This window comes from Phoxinus phoxinus, assembly GCF_949152265.1.
Source record: "Phoxinus phoxinus genome assembly, chromosome: 20".
NCBI lineage: Eukaryota > Metazoa > Chordata > Actinopteri > Cypriniformes > Leuciscidae > Phoxinus > Phoxinus phoxinus.
Window position 1 is genome coordinate 13,385,904 of NC_136895.1, and position 19,749 is coordinate 13,405,652.

General features: G+C 39.3%; 1 protein-coding gene across 1 annotated transcript in view; it reads left to right on the forward strand.

The window, feature by feature from the left end:
- Window positions 1-19,749, forward strand: part of LOC306988215 (complement factor H-like) — a 137,950-nt gene that overhangs the window by 40,915 nt on the left and 77,286 nt on the right. Inside the window, exons 23-26 of the mRNA XM_079593018.1 lie at window positions 4,245-4,372; window positions 4,736-4,912; window positions 4,994-5,164; window positions 5,296-5,475. Coding sequence (XP_079449144.1) covers window positions 4,245-4,372; window positions 4,736-4,912; window positions 4,994-5,164; window positions 5,296-5,475 — 656 coding nt within the window. The remainder of the gene's footprint in view (window positions 1-4,244; window positions 4,373-4,735; window positions 4,913-4,993; window positions 5,165-5,295; window positions 5,476-19,749) is intronic.

Genomic DNA, 19,749 nt, shown 5'->3' on the forward strand with positions numbered 1-19,749 from the left:
ATACAACAAAACCATAAACATATGTAAACCAAAAGTATATTCTTTAGAATACAGTAAAGAGCACAATTCTGTGTGTGGGGTCTCATTGTTGGCATCCATTGTTCAAAACAGATAATCTGACCTTTGACCTATTTATAGGCCTATACTACAGTAAAGCAGTGATTGGTTAGTGTTCAGTTAAGCCATTAGTGTTTGCACATGTGAGGAGTGTGTGTGTGACTGGTAAATAAGTGTAGCATTTTAATTGGTTGTGTTTTGAAAAGGAAAGCAAGTCACTTCCTGTTCGGTTTTTGTGTTTTAGGTTGAGAATTGTGTGTAGTGTTTTGACAAAAGTGTTTTATGCAATTGAAAACTGAGTCAAAGGCTGAGAAATAGCTCATGGTTTTGGAGATTCGGTGTGTAGTTTTACACTTTGAGTGCGAGGTTTCAAAAATCGTGTGACATGAAAAGATTTTGTGTGTAAGCAGGCAATAAAATCACAGACTTACCCCTGTAAATGTTTAAAATACCGTACGAGCCCATGAGAAACAATTAGCGTCCGAATAGGACTTAACTGACAGTATGCTTTCACCGGCCTTTGAAAGCTCTCTGCAGACGGCGCCATCTTTTAGAACAACTATTCCCTGTATCGTTGCCTTAGTCTGAGCAAACTCCCCTCCACAATCATGCAGCACTGGCTACCTGTCAAATTTAGTATTGATTTCAAAATGTTATTATTTGTTTACAAAGCCCTCAACAAATTGGCCCCTCTCAGTACCTGACCGATCTGCTCTGTCCATACACTCCTTCTAGAATATACTCTACTCATGTGCCTAGAACTAGACTTAAAAAGACGAGGCGATCGTGCTTTTGCGACTGCAGGCCCAAAACATTGGAACAGTCTACTTCTCTACATTAGATTAGCTCCCTCTGTTAATGTGATGTGAGATTTGTCAATATGAAAGTATTACCGGTACCTGCATCTACAGGTTTCTTCAAGCACCATATAGCTGCTTACCATTTCCTTTTGGTGTGAAATTCCCTAACGGGTGTGGAAAAACTCGGGCTGTGTGCGTTAGCTAGTCTGTTTAATAATAAAAAAAATCAGCACATGGCCAATATAATCCTCACACAGGATATACACACGATTATAGCTGGAAAGATGCAAGCTTTGATTCTGAATGCCCAAAGTAAAGACATCCAGGCATCTTTTGTCAATTGAATAACCTTTGTGAACACAAACCAATCTTTTCATGGTGAAAACATCCGAACTGCAATATTTAACAAATAACAACCTCAAAGCATCCAATGTGTACAAATTTGATTTACACACTAAATTCAAAAGAAACTCCAATAAACAGATTCTGAGACACACATGACAGATGTCACTACCTGCATTTCATAGCGATTTGTATTTTTTGCTTGATTTTTGCAGTAAGTTGAGCATTTGGGTTCTGGCCAAATTCCGAGCTCAGAGCCCTCCCCTCAGACAGCATGCCAAATACGCATAACCTCAACTCTATTTAATTATAAGCATGAATTGGTGAATTCACGGCATGAGCATGAAGCTCAACTCCCATAGGAATGAACTGAAAATGCCCACTCAGCTTCACTCGTGCCAGTGAACGCACGGTTCTCAAACTTGTTTACTGCGTTCAAGTCTTCCACGTTGACTTTTTATTTAAAGAATAAACAATTAAAGGATTTAAAGGAATAAATGAAAGAAGGATGGTAAAATAACACATTCATTCACATTCATCATTGCCTCTTTTACCACTAAAACGGAAGTGTTGCTCTAGAATTCATGTTCGTCTTCTGTGAACATTAAGTCTGCCTTTGATTTGATTGGCCATCTCAGTCATTTTGATTGATTAGTGGTGTTAGACATTGAGGCAGACCAGCCTAAAATGTAACTTTTAAAACGTTTTGCCTTTATTGAGATAAGATAGAGTAGAGAACTGACAGGAAACGATGGGTGTGCAAGATCGGGAAAAGTATGAGCCAGGACTCGAACTCAGGTCACCCAAACTGCAACCATGCTATGGAGCACTGCCTACGAGAATCGGCTCCAAGTCATGTCTGGCAACTTGACAAAAATGTTTCACATATCACTGGGATATGTAAAAATAAAGATAAATTGGAGTGATGACAATGAAGGAATAGATACAAGGCCTGGACTTTATGTTGTTGTTCATGTTGACACTTTTATGTTTATAAGTGGCAGTCGTCCATGAGGGAGCTGCTGCTTTACTTTAATTTTTTTGTTTATGTTTCACGAGTTCACACTTACATCAAATTAAACAGAGTAAAGATGCGTATTTAGCGTGCTGTCCAGGGGAGGTCTCTGGGCTCGGAATTTTGGCCCGAACCCAGAGAAAAGCCAGGTAAAAAAAAAAAGGATTCTATGGTGGATATTTTACGGAGAAATACAGAGATATAATTTTGATTCTAGTCTGTAAGGTTATGGATATATAAGCAAAAATGTAAAAGTACTTATTATAGCACCACCTACTGTATGGTCCAATTGGGGTGTGAGTATTGGGGGCATTTGGGACCATCTTGCCAAATTTAGTTTTTCTAGGACGTACTGTTTTGGCTGGCCAAACACTTTTAGGGCAGAAGAAGAAGAAAATCCGTACGAATGCACGGGTTCTGGTACCTTCAGTGCTTGGACCCATAATTACTGAAATGTTCTTGCAGTGTCCGTCATGTTGCAAGGTTGGTTGTTTTGCACATTGTAATGGACTTGTATTTTCTTAGCGGACGCTTTAGGATAATTTCCAGGCAAGTTAATAAAAAACAATATTTGGGATATTTGACTACAAAATCATATAATATGGCTTTCACATCTAAATGATCTCTCATTTACAAATGCTTGGTTAATAGCTACATATGACATTACAAGATGCATGTGACGGTGTGGAAAAACAGAGAATGCATGACTACTGCTCACTTCTATTCATAACCTTTTTACATATTAACAAATTGTTCAGAGTTGGGCTGGTTATTGGCCTTTAAAAGCATAGTGACAACAGTTTAAATGATGTATTTATCATTTAATCTACTGTCCAATCAATAGTAAGCATATATTTACAATCATAAATTCAAACTTCACACATGGACAATATGATATTTGTAGAATAAGGTCACAATTTTTTTTTTAATTCCCCTTAAAGAATGGGTAACTATATTCTTTAAGAACTCTGTTACTCAAGTTATTTTAAGAAATAAATAATCAAACAAAATAATCAAATTAAAATAAGTTCATGAACCTCATGAATTTTGTCTGTTTAATTTTGATGTTTATGTAATGCTTATTGTTATAAAATAATCTAATCAAATTAGGGGTTTTAAGACATCAAGTTTGGTATTGCTATTCTTTTGCAAGAATATATATAAAAAATTAAAAAATAAAACTCTGTATAGTATTTAGTTTGACATTTATCTTTACAGTCAGTATTTTCTGCAAGTCACTCTTTTTTCACTTACTCTTTTTTTTTAATGCATTTCTTAAAGAGTTCCAGTCCCTGTTTTGAACATATTCATTGAATGTGCCCAGAATCTGTTATCACATGACAGCCATTTGCAAATAAAGTTAAAGACCTTTGAGTTTAACAATTCAGCGTTTACAAAAAGTCAACACTGTAAGATCCAGTAAATGACATCCAGCTTTTCCAACTATTTTTTTTTTCAGTGTTTTCTAAGAGACAACAACATTTTAACTACAGGCAAACGCTTTAAGGGTCAAACTCTTCTTCTGCCTCTCTTTTTTATCAGTTCAAGAGATTGCTCAATTCTAATGGACACATTTTGCAATGGCAGTTACAGATTCATTTTGCAATGACTGTACTTTTGCAATGTTCAAAAGTTCAAAAGTGTTGTGAATCTTCTTCAATCTCACTCATTATGCTCTATGGGACAGATTCATTCACCACATAATGTACTTTATGATTTGATTCAAGAAGAACATGAGCCAATAAAAAAAAACATTAACAGGAATAAGCTACAGAGTTCAGATTCAAAAATGGCAATAATTTACGATCCTGCCCTTTGCTTCCTGTTCATATGTTGCATAAAGATGGCTCAAGAAGTCTGACTTCTCTAAAGTAAATAGTCTTTTGGTGCGTCTAAATGACAAATACGAAATGCTGCATCAGATTAGGTTTGTTTTGTTTTGTTTTTTTTGTTTTTTTTTACAGTGGTCTGGTGTAAGAAAACCTTCTTTTTGATTTTGGTAAATGATTAACTTGTTGATCCACAAGCAGACAAGAGTATCAGAGACAGACCAAAAAAAGATACTTGCGAATTGAGATCAAAATGAGAGTTCCTGTAAAACTCCTCGGCTTCGTCTTTTGGTTGTTTGGTTTTTCCTTTAATTGTGGCCAATGTCAAGGCAAGTGCTTTTTGTTATTTATTTGAAAGTCTTTTTCATTTTGATTTTATTGACTTCAACATAAATGTTATATTATATGCACTTCCCAAAACATTTAAATGTAGAGTGTTTTATACATGTAATACAGTTATACAGATTATATTGTACTTGGGGGAAAAAAGTGTAAAAACATTGTGTTCACAGTTTTTAAATGAAAAGCAAATGCAAAAAATCAAAGCTCATGGATAGGATAATAATTTCCCTTTCTGTGAGGGTACGCTTTCTTGGAAGTTTTCTTTTTTGCCTTTTTGTCTTTTCCCATACTGAGAGATATTGATAATTTGCCTTTATCTTGAACAAAATCAAATCGTTTTTTTCTCACAGCAAAGCCGAAACCGTGCTGTGATCTATCCGTGGAAAACGGGTTCACATACAGCCACCCCTCCAATGATGAAGAAATCTTTTACTCCTGCGACACGGGTTATAAACCCTTCACTGGGAACTGGTGGGATTCAGTGACATGCAGCAGCGGCTCTTGGTCTGAAGAACCTCGGTGCATCCGTGAGTTTTATTATTATCAGTCTCAGGTGTTAGACGAATGATAGTTTACTGAAATGTGCTTCCTATTTTCTGTCTTTACAGGGGAGGAAGAATGTGGTGCTTTTCCCAGTGTTCCCCATGGAAAACTAAAGCAAACCAAAAAGACCTTTCGTGATGGAGACACAACAGCACTTGAATGTGATCCAGGGTTCAAATCAACTCAACGCTTCATAACATGTGTCAATGGTGCATGGGAGAAACCAGTTTGTGAGGGTGAGCTTCTCAAACTCTTATTGCATGTGTGTGAGGAGCAGTGACAGCATATAGTGGACAATATAATCTACTGACGATGTTAATCTCAGTCTGATTGGAGTTCATGAATTTATATTAATATCTTTTTTCAGTGGGTGTGCATTGTGGCATTCCTCCAAAGGTGGAACATGCATACATAACATCTAAACCTGAAGAATTGTATGCAGATAGATCTAGTGTAACATACGAATGTCGAAGATCATTCTTAATGAATGGGACGAGTACAGTTTTCTGCCGCAATGGAATTTGGGAAGAAACACCAACATGTGAAGGTAAGGTTTTGATTGGTGATGATAACTGACTTTTAAAACTTCTTACTGATTAGTAAAAAATAATAATAATAAAAAAAAAAATATATATATATATATATATATATATATATATATATATATATATATATATATATATATTGTATGTGAAAATGAAGAGAGACTGTTTGACAATCAAGAGGAATAACATTAAATCCACAGATAATTTGTGGTGGGGACAACAATAATTACAAATTCAGTTTGCTTTGATGACCCAGCAAAATCATAATTTGAGTTGAGTCCATGTGCACTAGATTAATATGTTATTGTAATAATAAACATTATCAGTTTTCGCTGGTATATGCTGGATGACTTGTCCTCCGCTACACAGTTTAACGTCCAATCAAATGCTCTATCAAATTCGTTTTTTTATATGAAAGGAGTATTGTGATATACTCCTTTCTTATAAAAAAGTTTTCTAACCTGAGAAAAAGGATTGTGTGATTTAAAAATGGTCACATTCATCCTCGGTGAAATCGCGAAATCAAATGATGATAGCAACTATTTAAATAAAGTAGTCTCCAGCCACATATATATTTTTCTTAAGAAAAAATATTTTGGGCAGATGAGAAAGATGTGAACGAAAAAAATAAAGAACTTCTGAGATACAAATGCATTGAGCTAAGGACAATGAATCTGTGAATATAGAGTGAAAAGTTCTGCACAAGAGAGTCACTTTTAAATTGAATGAATCAAAAATCACATTTACTTACATAATGGTAAAAATTGACTAGATACATGACAAAAATCAGCTGGGACTGATGGTGAATTAAGTAAAAAAAAAAAAACTTGTTTTTATTTATTTTTTTGTATCACAAATCTAGACCTTAGTCAGGATATGCATCATATTTGAATTTTTCATAAGGTTGTTATGGATAGATGTATACTCCATTTTTAGCTCAAGTTTTCTTGGCTGTAACGCTGCTTGTGCAATATCATATGACAAATATGTAATTGTTATGAACCACTACTCATTGCAAAGTAGCATAGTTACTCTTGAACACTGAGCCACAGAGTATAAAAGCTTCTGTGTGGATAAATATGTGATCAAATGTCTGCTTTCTCTAGAGGCAACATGTCCTCTACACACATCAACGGAAGACTTAACAATGGAGCGATCCCCTGATATTAAGGGTCCCGTCAAACATGGACACAAGTTAATGTTTTCATGCAATGGACAAGGCCTGAAATTAAAAGGGCCGAGAGAAATCACCTGTCAATCAAATGGAGAATGGAGCAGCCCTTTCCCTAAATGTGAAGGTAAGGCCACAGACGGCATGAGCCTTGGATTGGACAAAGATAGACCAATGATAGATCTGTTGTTCACATGGAGGATGCTTGATTTATCAGATCTTTCTGTTCTTTAGAGGTAATGTGTGTCGCAAACCTGACAATAAACATGAGATCAGACGGACACCCGGGGCAGGTTTCAGTCAGACCTGGACGCACAATAACTATTTCATGTGTTGGGAAGGGATCGGAATTACAAGGACAGAGAAAAATCACCTGCTTGTCAACTGGAGAATGGGACGCTCCATTCCCTAAATGTGTAGGAGGTAAACCTTACGAAACATAAATATATGGGTATATAATGCACAATATAATGCGATATATTACATAATACATTATATGGGAAAGTAGTGCTTATATTTTTCAATATACTGCAATATATGCATTGACCATGTAAGGCTATATATTGATACATGTAAAATATTTAGAAAAGGCAAAAATAGCATTACATGTATTCATAAAGTTGTATCCTTTATTGTGTACATATATTGCACATACACGTGAATATAAATGTGAATGTATGTACACACATACACACACATTCACGGAATGAGTTGCAGCAGATTTCTAGTTCCCAGCATGCTTTGCTTCTGACTCATAAAGGAGGGTCCATTTTAAATTAAGTGTTATTTCATGTGTTTTGGTCAATATTAATATAGTGTTACTAGTGTTTAATGTTCTGCTATTTTGGAATTTAAAAGGTTTTCGGTTATGTGTTATTGGGGTTATTGTGCTGAAGAGTAGAGCCTGTGGTTAGCTTGATGATTGGCAAAACACCATTAAGACTATGGGCACCATCATACACTCAGCGCAAGGTAGCGCCAGGCGTGACGCAAGTGTTTTCTGCTAGTTTCAGCCTGACACAGTTATCATTTCCACGGCCTGCGCCACGTTGTTTAAATAGCAAATGCATTTGCGCCTATTTGTGCGCCCATGGCCGTGCTGGTCTGAATGGGAGATGAGACTCTGGTTTATTGGACGTAAAGCCCAAAACACACCCATTAGACCATGCAACGCATTTCAATTAGATTGAAAATATGAAACATTTATGTAAATAATTATAAAATATAAGAAATGTAGTACATGATATATTTCTCTATGTAGCATGTGTGTTTATACTGAGTAAATATATCTGCAATATATTTATACACCTGCGGTACCATATCTCACATCTTCATATTATGAAGTGTATAAAATTACACATTATGATATATTAATAAATATATTGTCACATCATTTTCAATATATGAAAAGCGGAAATACCTTATGTATTTTTCAATATATGGTGGTATATTATTTAGCACAATATATTATTCTGTTCATTTTCAAATATGTCGTTAAATCGTTTAATATATTGATCGTTGGATCATTTATACATAAGGAAATATATTTTCTTTGCTAAGGTTCACAGGTTTACTAGTTGAGTTTTATTAGCAGTGTTTGTAAACTTCAGGCACAAATTTAGATTTGGTTATAATATATTATATAGAAATATCCACAGATCTCTTCAATACAGAAAGGCATTTTTTGTAAACTGTCATAAACTGCTCGAGGACGCAGACAGTGGTGATCCAAATGCAGGCTTTAATTAGAGGAGAATCCAGAGACAGGTACAAGGAAACAGGCAGGGGTCAAAACCAGGTAAGCAGTCCAATATCAGAAGTACAATGCAGGGAGAAGGCAAACGGGAAAACCAGATACAGGCAAAGAATCCAGGAACCGTGAAACTAGAAAATACAAAGGAACTCGGAAAACGCTGGGTAATGCAGTAAGACACAAACAATACTGAGCACTGGTGCAACGGGCCACTCAGGCTTAAGACAGGTGCGCTAAACAAGATAATAAAACACAGGTGCATAAAATCAACATTAATCAGTCCAGAGTAAAACATAAAAATGAGTGAAACAGAGAAGGAGTGCCCCCCAGTGGCTCACGCGGGCACTCCAGCCGCTGATTGTCACATAACCCCCCCTCTAAGGAGCGGCTTCCAGACGCTCCAAAGAGCTCCGGGGGGAGGTCAACGGGGGATGGGATGGAGGGCCAGGCCCGTGCAGGGGAACGGGACCAGGACACAGGCAGACCGGGCCTGGGCCGTGGAGCGTGGGCGACCAGGGCGGAGCAGGGCGTGCCGACGGCCAGGGCGGAGCACACTCAGAAGGGAGACAGGGTGGAGCACACTTAACACAGGACCAGGGCAGAGTACACTTAACAGGGGACCAGGGCGGAGCACACTTAACACAGGACCAAGACGTAGGGAGCACAGGGCTGGACAGGACCAGTGACAAGAGCTCAGCCGAAGGTCGACGTGCAGAGGTCCATGTAGGCGCCGCCTCCATGGCCCTCACAGGGTACCTACGGCCCCCCCCCAAAAAATACTTGGGGAAGTCTAAGGCTAAAGCCTCCAGGCTGGAAACCACCACAGGAAGAGGCGCAGGTAACACGAGGCGAAGAGGCGGAGCCGGCGAGGCGAGGCGCAGAGGCGGGGCGAGGCGCAGAGGCGGGGCCGACAGGGCGAGGCGCAGAGGCGGGGCCGGCAGGGCGAGGCGCAGAGGCGGGGCCGGCAGGGCGAGGCGCAGAGGCGGGGCCGGCAGGGCGAGGCGCAGAGGCGGGGCCGGCAGGGCGAGGAGTCTGGGAACGCCCTCCGGAGCCTGGCGAGCCCAACGAGTCCTCCTTCTGCGACGGCGCTTCACTGGGCTTGATTCATTACAGGATGCACTTGACTCAGTTGACTCACAGGATGCACTTGACTCAGTTGACTCACAGGATGCACTTGACTCAGTTGACTCACAGGATGCACTTGACTCAGTTGACTCACAGGATGCACTTGACTCAGTTGACTCACAGGATGCACTTGACTCAGTTGACTCACAGGATGCACTTGACTCAGTTGACTCACAGGATGCACTTGACTCAGTTGACTCACAGGATGCACTTGACTCAGTTGACTCACAGGATGCACTTGACTCAGTTGACTCACAGGATGCACTTGACTCAGTTGACTCACAGGATGCACTTGACTCAGTTGACTCACAGGATGCACTTGACTCAGTTGACTCACAGGATGCACTTGACTCAGTTGACTCACAGGATGCACTTGACTCAGTTGACTCACAGGATGCACTTGACTCAGTTGACTCACAGGATGCACTTGACTCAGTTGACTCACAGGATGCACTTGACTCAGTTGACTCACAGGATGCACTTGACTCAGTTGACTCACAGGATGCACTTGACTCAGTTGACTCACAGGATGCACTTGACTCAGTTGACTCACAGGATGCACTTGACTCAGTTGACTCACAGGATGCACTTGACTCAGTTGACTCACAGGATGCACTTGACTCAGTTGACTCACAGGATGCACTTGACTCAGTTGACTCACAGGATGCACTTGACTCAGTTGACTCACAGGATGCACTTGACTCACTCGGCTCACTCGGCTCGCTCGGCTCACTCGATTCACTCGGCTCACTCGGTTCGTCGAGGCTGACGTGAAGCTCTGGTTCATCGAGCGCGGTCTCGGCTGGGCTGACGTGAAGCGTGGGTTCGGTTGGCACGCGCTCAGACTCAGTAGAAAACCCTTGAGGCAGGAATACAACTGAGCTCACGTGAAGTGTCCGAACGTCGGGATTCACATGTTGCGTGGATACGGCGGACCCCTTACGAAGCGCTGCTTCACCGGGAGACAATTGATGCGTGGATTCAGTGTACAATGGCGAATCGTCGGGCTTTCTGTGAAGCAAAAGTTCCAAAAAATCCACAGTAAAAAGCGAACCGCCCATGGAAAGGGCCAGGTCAATATATTGGGTTAGAGTCCAGCTTGAACTTGGAAACGGTATAGCAGAGCCGAGCGGTTCAGACAGTCCTCCCCGAAAGAACATCATTAAACAGAAATCATCTAAATAGGACTGACGAGAGAGCTTCAAAAAATCGGTCACAAAAACCTTGAGAGGACGTTCCCCTTGACGGAGGCTTACGATCTGCGCTGTGGGATCCATGACGAGGTCCGTGTCTCTCTCAGCCGCTGGATCAGTAGTGGCTCAGTATTCTGTCATAAACTGCTCGAGGACGCAGACAGTGGTGATCCAAATGCAGGCTTTAATTAGAGGAGAATCCAGAGACAGGTACAAGGAAACAGGCAGGGGTCAAAACCAGGTAAGCAGTCCAATATCAGAAGTACAATGCAGGGAGAAGGCAAACGGGAAAACCAGATACAGGCAAAGAATCCAGGAACCGTGAAACTAGAAAATACAAAGGAACTCGGAAAACGCTGGGTAATGCAGTAAGACACAAACAATACTGAGCACTGGTGCAACGGGCCACTCAGGCTTAAGACAGGTGCGCTAAACAAGATAATAAAACACAGGTGCATAAAATCAACATTAATCAGTCCAGAGTAAAACATAAAAATGAGTGAAACAGAGAAGGAGTGCCCCCCAGTGGCTCACGCGGGCACTCCAGCCGCTGATTGTCACATAAACATTTTAGAAGACCACAAATTCTCATTTTAATAATGTTTATTACATAAAAACATGTTCTATGGTTGAAGGCAATACAATGGCAAGTGGCTGATATTGAGATTTATTAATGCCATTAGCCAATTTTTGTGGTGATCTAAAAATTAAAAAATAACTTTGCTTTGCCCTCAGGGAAATGTGGGCCTCCACCACAAGTGGACTCTGCAGATACAAAAGAAATGACAAAAACTGAATATAATTCAGGGGAGAAAGTTGAATATCTCTGCTTTAGTAAATACACACTGGATCTGAGTCCCCCCAACTCCAAATACTTGACCTGTGAACAAGGAGAATGGAGAGGGAATATTAAGTGTTTAAGTAAGTATGAACACTAAACCATACATCAAAAACACGTTAGGCTTTTTAACTGTATTTTATTTTGTAAGTTTGATGTAATCTTAGTTGTTGTTCTGGTTCTGATGAATCAATGAATGTGTATTGTAACAGTGACAGTGAGATGATGTGTTTGTTTCAGAGCCTTGTTCAGTGCAGGTGGAGGAAATGGATAAAAGAGGTATAGAGCTGCGATGGGGTGAACAGCAAAAGATATTCTCACCACATAAGGACAGAATCACCTTTGCATGTCAGTGGGGCAAATCTTTAATAGGCAGTAACCTCCTAAAACAAACCTGTAATGATGGAGAGATGTATTTGCCTGAGTGTGTGTGACAAGGAGAATAAAACATCACTGATGCATCAGCTGTACTACTACTAAAAAAATTAACAAATCAAAATAAAACCTTTTTCCAAATTCAGTTTCTCTGGTTTGAATTCTTGCAATTAAGACTAAATGATAAAAGCAAAATGTGCATGGAAATTACATTAACTGATTTACAGTTTTTTTCAATTGCTAACATCCTTTTGTCCAATCTTTAGTCACATTGCTGACTTTTTTTCTTAGAATTGTGAGATATAGGCTAGGAATTGAGAGAGAAAAATAGTCAGAATTGTAACACTCGTATGCATTGTATACACATCGTATGCAATTTGTATCTCACAATTCTGGCTTTTTTTTCTCTCAGAGGGGGAAAAGTCAATATTGTGAGATAAATAGTCACAATTACCTTTTTCTGCATGGCAGAAATAAGCTTTCAGGTCCATACGTGAAAAAACATAGAGATACACAGTCCAGCACACATTCTTCCTCCTCCTATTCTTTTCCCTTGTCCTAATACATGTATTCCTCTCCTCCTTCATCTATTCCTCTCCCTCATCCAGACATTATTATTTTCTCACTTCTGGATTCACACAGAACAAAAACAATTCAAAAGTCCTATTTTTACTGTGTATGTCCATGTAATGGAAAGAACTTCAACACCTGACTATGCCTCCAACTGAGGTTGGATTAATATATTTCTCAACATTTCAGCAATCAGTTGTTTCAGTATTTGTTTTATATATATTATTTTCAATTTTTTTGAGCTGCTGTTGTTGCAGAACTATACTAAAGACTGGAACATTAGGTCTTCGTTTCTGGCATGCTGTGTTTAAGCATTTGTAAATAAGACCAGAAAGATTCATGATTCTAGGATGAGGTAAGCTTTTATGAAAATTTAATTTAAGAATTCATTCATGCTTCAGAGGCGCGACTCTGGGGGACGTTCCCCAAAGTGTCGTTACGACGCAGTGCGAGTTCCCTCGAAAGGGAACACAAGTGCACAATACAATTAACTCAAGTGTCACACTGTGAACTCAAATAGCACACATTTGTCCATGTGTAAACATAAAGTGGCAAAACTGATGACACACCAATCCGAATCTCAGGATAATATAAATAGGGCATGGGGGATTATATGTTTTGGAAAATGAATCCTAGTGGTGGGAGACAACGTGGAAGAGGAGAGGATGTTCCTGAGAAAATAATAGCAAGCACTATATTGACCATGTTCTTGTGCAGGAATGACCATGAGGGAAGTTGGTCTCCAAGGTCATCTACAGGTTTTTTTTATAATCCACTATTTAGACATACAGTATAATTGCAGTACTTTAGATGGGAGAACATACACTATTCTATGCACAGCTAATTATATAGCATTGTATCTTGTTATTATTATATATCTTGTAAACCCGCAAACTCGTAATTGTCAAACTGATTTGTAGACAAGTACTTCTTACATTTAGTGTTTTTGCAGAACTGAGAGACAGAAGACTGTTAAACCATTATAGTATGGCAAATATGGCATTATCAGTAATGCAATGCATTTAGCCAAGGATGCTGAATTTATTTATTTATTGTTTACTGTACTTGTAACAAGGTTGGATGTTATGCGAAGAAGGAGGCGGGAACCGGCGAACATTAAACATTTTAATGAATAAATAAACAAATATACAAATGAAAGTATAAGCCAGCAGCCCCTCGCGGACGACTGCTGGCGACACAAAACAGGAATAAAACAAAACCACATCGCGCAGGTGTCGCTCATCAGTAATCACGCCACCGGTCTCGCGCTGCTCTCACGTCCCTCGACCTCGTCCTGCTCGCCACAGTACTGTAATAGACAGTATACTGTATTGTATTGCAATTGCAAAAGTTTATGTTCAATTCTTTGGTTTGCAACTATTCAACTATTTCAAGATATCTTTACAGTAGTTTAATAAAAATAAACATTTCTTAAAGCGTATTGTTAAATTTAACTATCTGCACCGCTCTATTTATGTTGTATACTGTAATATACATTGAGCTGCATACCTGATTGCCAAAATGAGGTTTGTGTGTGTGTGTGTGTGTGTGTGTGTGTGTGTGTGTGTGTGTGTGTGTGTGTGTGTGTGTGTGTGTGTGTGTGTGTGTGTGTGTGTGTGTGTGTGTGTGTGTGTGTGTGTGTGTGTGTGTGTGTGTGTGTGTGTGTGTGTGTGTCCAGTCTGAGGGAAAAGTTTGGTTTTTCAGCAAGAGTGAATGGTTTTGAGTGGAGAGCTTCATTTTGACCTGAAAATAGGAATTATGGGGAATTGGGTGAGAAGTTATGGATTTGTGTTTAGAGTTTTGAGGAAAAAGAGGTATAGTTTCAAAAAATGTGTTCAAGCAATCGAGAAAAACTGTAGGCCTAATGTCACAACAGATGAATGTTGTGCCAATTGTGATTAGAGTTTTGAAAATTTGACTACAGATTGGACAAAAGGAAGTTAGCAATTGTAAAAAACTGTAATCCATTATCTGCCCCTGTAATCATAATTTAGTGTGAAAACGATTAAAAGTGCTTGCTGTTTTACTGCCTCCAGTGTTCATTTCTGTTGGGAACTGCAGTGATATGTATGTATTGGTAGGTATTTCACGTTTTGCACAAAAAAAAAAGCGCTGACAGTGCTACTGAACGTTTCTATGGAGCATGCATTTGTTTGCTGTTTTAACTGATGGAAAAGGGGCGTAAAAGTAGACTTCAAATATTTATTGTCCTGTGGCCCCCTCTATAGGAGAGCATTAGTATTACAGCCAATGAAAATCTATGGGATTTTTTGGAGTTTGATCACAATTTATGAGAAAACTGCAAGTCTGATCAGTTAGAAAAAATATAGCACATTAAGTCTGAACAGTCTGAAGGCCTTCTGCAAGTGCCATTAGTGTGAAAAACACATGACTACTGATCCCTTCTATTCATAACTTTTTACATATTAACCCAGGGTTGAGAGTTTGGTGTGTTCTGATGAAATTGTTGACAAAATGTTTCTGTCGCAGTCGATACACTTGAAAAACTTGGTGTATATTTTAAAATAATAAATACAACCATAAATTGTAACTTTACACAGGGACCACTTGGTGGTGCAGTTGATCAAGAGATTCTGAAAGTAGATATTTAGTAGTTACCCATTATTTTGAGGGGAGAAAAAAGGTTAAAATTGCGACATTATTTGGATGCTTTCTACATCACAACAGGAACAAGACAATCACATTCCATTTTCTCCATTTTATTTTACAAACATAGTGTTGACTGCATTCAGTAAGCTAAACCTTCAACTCTGTTAATCAAGTTATTTTAAAGGGGTGGTAAAGTAGGATTTGACTTTTCTAACTTTAGTTAGTGTGTAATGTTGCTGTTTGAGCATAAACAACATCTGCAAAGTTACAACGCTCAAAGTTCAAAGCAAAGGAAGATATTTGCTTTTAAAGAAAAGGACTACCGGTACAACAAACGGCTGGTAGGGACTACACGACATTCCTCTGGGTTTAGTGACATCAGCAAGTCTAAAATGTACATAAACCCAGCCCCCGGGAACACGCAGTCCATGTTGAGAAGAGGAAAAGTTGTTGTATAAGAGTACATTTGTGAGTCAGCTCAAACTTTAGCATCCATCTTTTCACATGCAATAGAAAGTCGCTCTGTGTGCATCTCACAACAGTTCCTATATGAGCGATTTATAGATTACCATGACATAATATGCTAAATGAAGATAGTTAACTCCACATCAGCAACATAAATTCATCAACTAACCTTTCAGAGACGTCCTGCTGCATTCTACATGTTGTCATTTCCTCTTGAGTCTCTCCATCTTTGTCTGACTCAGTTTTAACATTAAAGGCAGAACAGTTTCAGTCATTTTAGTGTGTCTGCGTGAGGTTATCGCAGCTGCTAACACAATCAAGCTATTGAAACCCCGAGAGGGCTCAAGATGGCGCTGTGAACGGCATGTGATTTTGCAAGCTGAGAAACAATATCGGGTATTTCCCCACAAATGAAGATACAGTTTTCGTAAAGTTGCTAACTAATATTTTTACTGGTTGCTGCATTTGATTAAATTTAGAATTTAGAGCGGTGCGAACAGTTCAATTACCAAAGCAGCTGTTTGCTACACAGTTCGAAAAAATGACAGAGGATGCTAATCTTGGCGCAGAGATGGAGGTAGAGATTGTAAAAGAGAAGAGAAACTTCAGCGATACCCACTCGTATGCCTGTAACGTTAAAGTAAAAAACGGAGGAAGTTGTGATTCGTGTCCTAACACACCGAGCAAAAATCAGCCTTCCAAAAAGCATAAGAATGTTGTGGCCTCCTCTGCCAAAGAAAGCGAACTCTCTTTAAGTGACGTGCAAGAGAATATCATCCGAATTCTCTCTGAGAAGATTAACGAGAGATCCGACCAGATTGAAAGAATGGTGAAGGAGAATTCTTCCAACATTGAAGCTTTGAGCAAATCTCTTACCTCAGTTCATGATGATGTAATGGAGCTGCAGAAAGAAAACAAAATCCTAAAAAATGCAAATGCTCTCCTAGGAAAACAAGTCAAGGAAATGAACACGAAAATTCACGACCAGGAACTTTACAGCCGCAGATGGTGCCTGCGTTTACACGGACTGTCCGAGCAATCCAATGAAAACGTGAAAATGAGAATTATGGAAATATGCAAAGAAGTGTCCGCTGACACAGCGGACAGGCGTATGGTAGCGGATGCTCTGGATGTGGCTCATCATCGTCTTGGTAGACTTAAAACCTCGGATGATGGCAGAAGAGTTCAACCAAGACCGGTGATCATGAGATTAATTTCCCGCACAGCCAGAGATTTCATCTGGAAAAATTCAAAAAACAACGAATATCTGACCACCAAGGGGCTGCGATTTAAGGAGGACTTGACTGCTTTTGACATTGAAGCACGGAGTCGTCTGTGGCCGGCTGTGGAGAGAGCGAGGAAGGAGGGCAAAAGCGCATACTTCAGCGGAGCGAGGGCTTTCGTTGATGGTAAAGAGATTCATCTCGAGGAGGGCAACGGAACTTCGTAGACTTGTAGGAGTCTGCAGTTGGCGGTATACTGCAAGTCAAGGTTAATCTTCTCTATTAGAGACAAGATGTGGTTGTTTCTAAATTCTTAATCAGATAGTTAAATAACGGATGCAGTTTAAGGTTTATTGAAATGTTTGCAACTGTTATCATTTTTGAAGATTGTTTGTGGGAATCCCATTATGTTCAAGTTAAAGTTTAGGCTATTTACTTACTCTTGTGGTTTATTTTTTTGGTCACTTTTGACACTTTATGTCTCTTTCTTTATTTTCTATCAATGCCAGAGGTATTCGTGATATCCTAAAGAGAAAAGCTTTATTTTTGTATTGCAAAGGGAAATGTGTAGATTTATGTTTAATTCAGGAAACACATGCATGTTCTTCAGATGCAATGTTCTGGAAAAATCAGTGGGGAAAAGAAATTTGGTTGTCATTTGGCAGTGTCACAGTGTCGGGTTTGTGTATGTCCACTAGAGGTCCTCTTCCCCCACAGGTGTCAGTCACTGTTGGACTACAATCCCCATCACTCTTGTTGGACTCATTAGTCATCATCACACTCAGCTGTTCCCACTCACCTTGTTAGTGTCTGTCTATTTATACCCTGTCTGTTTGATCACTTGGTGTGGAATCCTTGTATGTTGTCACCCGCTTCCCTGAGTCTGTCTTGTGTTTATTTTCTTGTTTTTGGACTGCCTTTCATGGACCTTGACCTTTGCCTGTTCCTGGTTGTGAGTACGGATTACTAGTGATGGGCAGATCGAGGCTTCGTGAAGCAATGAAACAGTTGAACCAAATGGTTCATATTGTTTCGAGGCTTCGAATCAATCCGACACCCGTCTCCACGGTGACACCTAGTGGTCACTTGCAGGTGTTGATCTGAAACAACCTTGACGAGCCATTAAAAAAATGTGTTTTTTTTTTATTATTGTATTTTTCTAATATGTGACGCTTGTAACCTAGGCTCCTCACTGTGCATAATGTTATTGTGGTCCTGCAAAATGAATATTAATAAAAGAAATCAAGCCACAATGTATCACTTTTTTAGATATTTTTATTCAAAAATATTAATTTCTCTGCTGTGGAAGGACTTTAGCCTACTTCTTTTTTTACAGATAATTTCTCCAGCCTTTGAAAAAATCCTCTCACAAGGGACACTTGTTGCTGGCATGCAAAGATATTTTTTAGCCAGGACATACAAATGAGGAAAGAGTATTGCTCTCTCTTTCCAGTAAGTTAGTGGATCATGAGTTCTGGGCAAATACGCATCATTGATGTATTTTTTCACTTCAACTGTGGCATCAGCTGTAGCATTGTGTCTGGGTTTGATGGATATACGAGTATCAAAAAGTTCCCATAAACTGTCCTGTGTTTCTACTGGTGTTGATGGTGATGGTGATGGGTCTGATCATGTTGACATTTCTGGCTCTGAATAAAAATGAAAACAGCAATTAGTAACAAATGCTAAACTGACGGCACATATGAAGTATATATTACATGAATCAGATTACATAACATAACACAGACTGAAACTGCTCACCAGGATTTGTGTTTGAACGCATCAGCGAAGCACACTCCAGTGTCATGTGGTTTTCAGCGTCCTGGGCTTTGGTAGCATTTCCAAATGCCATATTTTTGAACCTTGGGTCCAGCAGTGTAGCCAGTGCCAAGGCTCTAAAACTCTCATAACCTCCACATCTGGCCTGCAGACCTTCTTGCAGATGTGAGCCTATGAGCCAAAACAGGAGGAAAAAAAAATATAATAATGACAATAATATGACAGTTATGGCCAATTACATGTGTAGTATGGTCATTGTGGCCTACCTAATTGAACAGTTGATTCCTGCGTTGCATTTCTTTTTTTCTGTGCAAGCTTGTGCTGCAACATCCTGTACAGTGGTATTAGCTTTGAAGCAGACACTCTCTTTTCCTCTGACATCTCTGTTGTTGCGAGTTTGAATGGTTGCAGTAGTGACAATGATTGTTGAATAATGTCATACTCAATCTATCTATGTAATTAGATATATGTTTCTATGATCTATGTATCTATAATCTATCTATGTATTTATATATGTAGCCTATCTTTAATCTATCTATATATGTATCTATCTATCTATTAATCTAGCTGTCTATATATATTTATATCTATGTATCTATTAATGTGTCACTATATGTATACTCTGTGTCTCTAGCCTATCAGTCAATGTGTTGTGTAAATTTAAATGTAAGCCTAAATATAGCCTAACTAAACAAATCGCACTATAAATGTCACTATATCACCAAAAAAACGCTATCTTAAAATCAAACTCCTCTCACAAAAACCCACGAGGCCAATATGCGTTGATTTCACTTTTATACAGATGTGCGATTGTGTGGTCTGTTTCCGACCGTGTCAATCAAACGCTGATTCGGCGGATCACACCTGATGAAACACTTGTGAAACACTTCGAGGCTTCGTTTGGCCATAGTCACGTGACATGGGTGTTTTGAATCACGCTTCGGATCAGTGTTTCGAATCATCTGCGCTTCGGGATCTCGCAAAGCTTCGGAACGACTGTTTCGCGGCAGCCATCCCTACGGATTACCCATTATTAAACTGCACTTGGACTATCACCCTTTTGTGTGTGTGTGTCGTGACAGAAGGATTCCACCATGTATAGATCCAGCAGTACGGGTTTTCGTATCCTTCCCCCCACCACGGAAAAGGAGAGGAGGGGAAGACTCAAGAATTT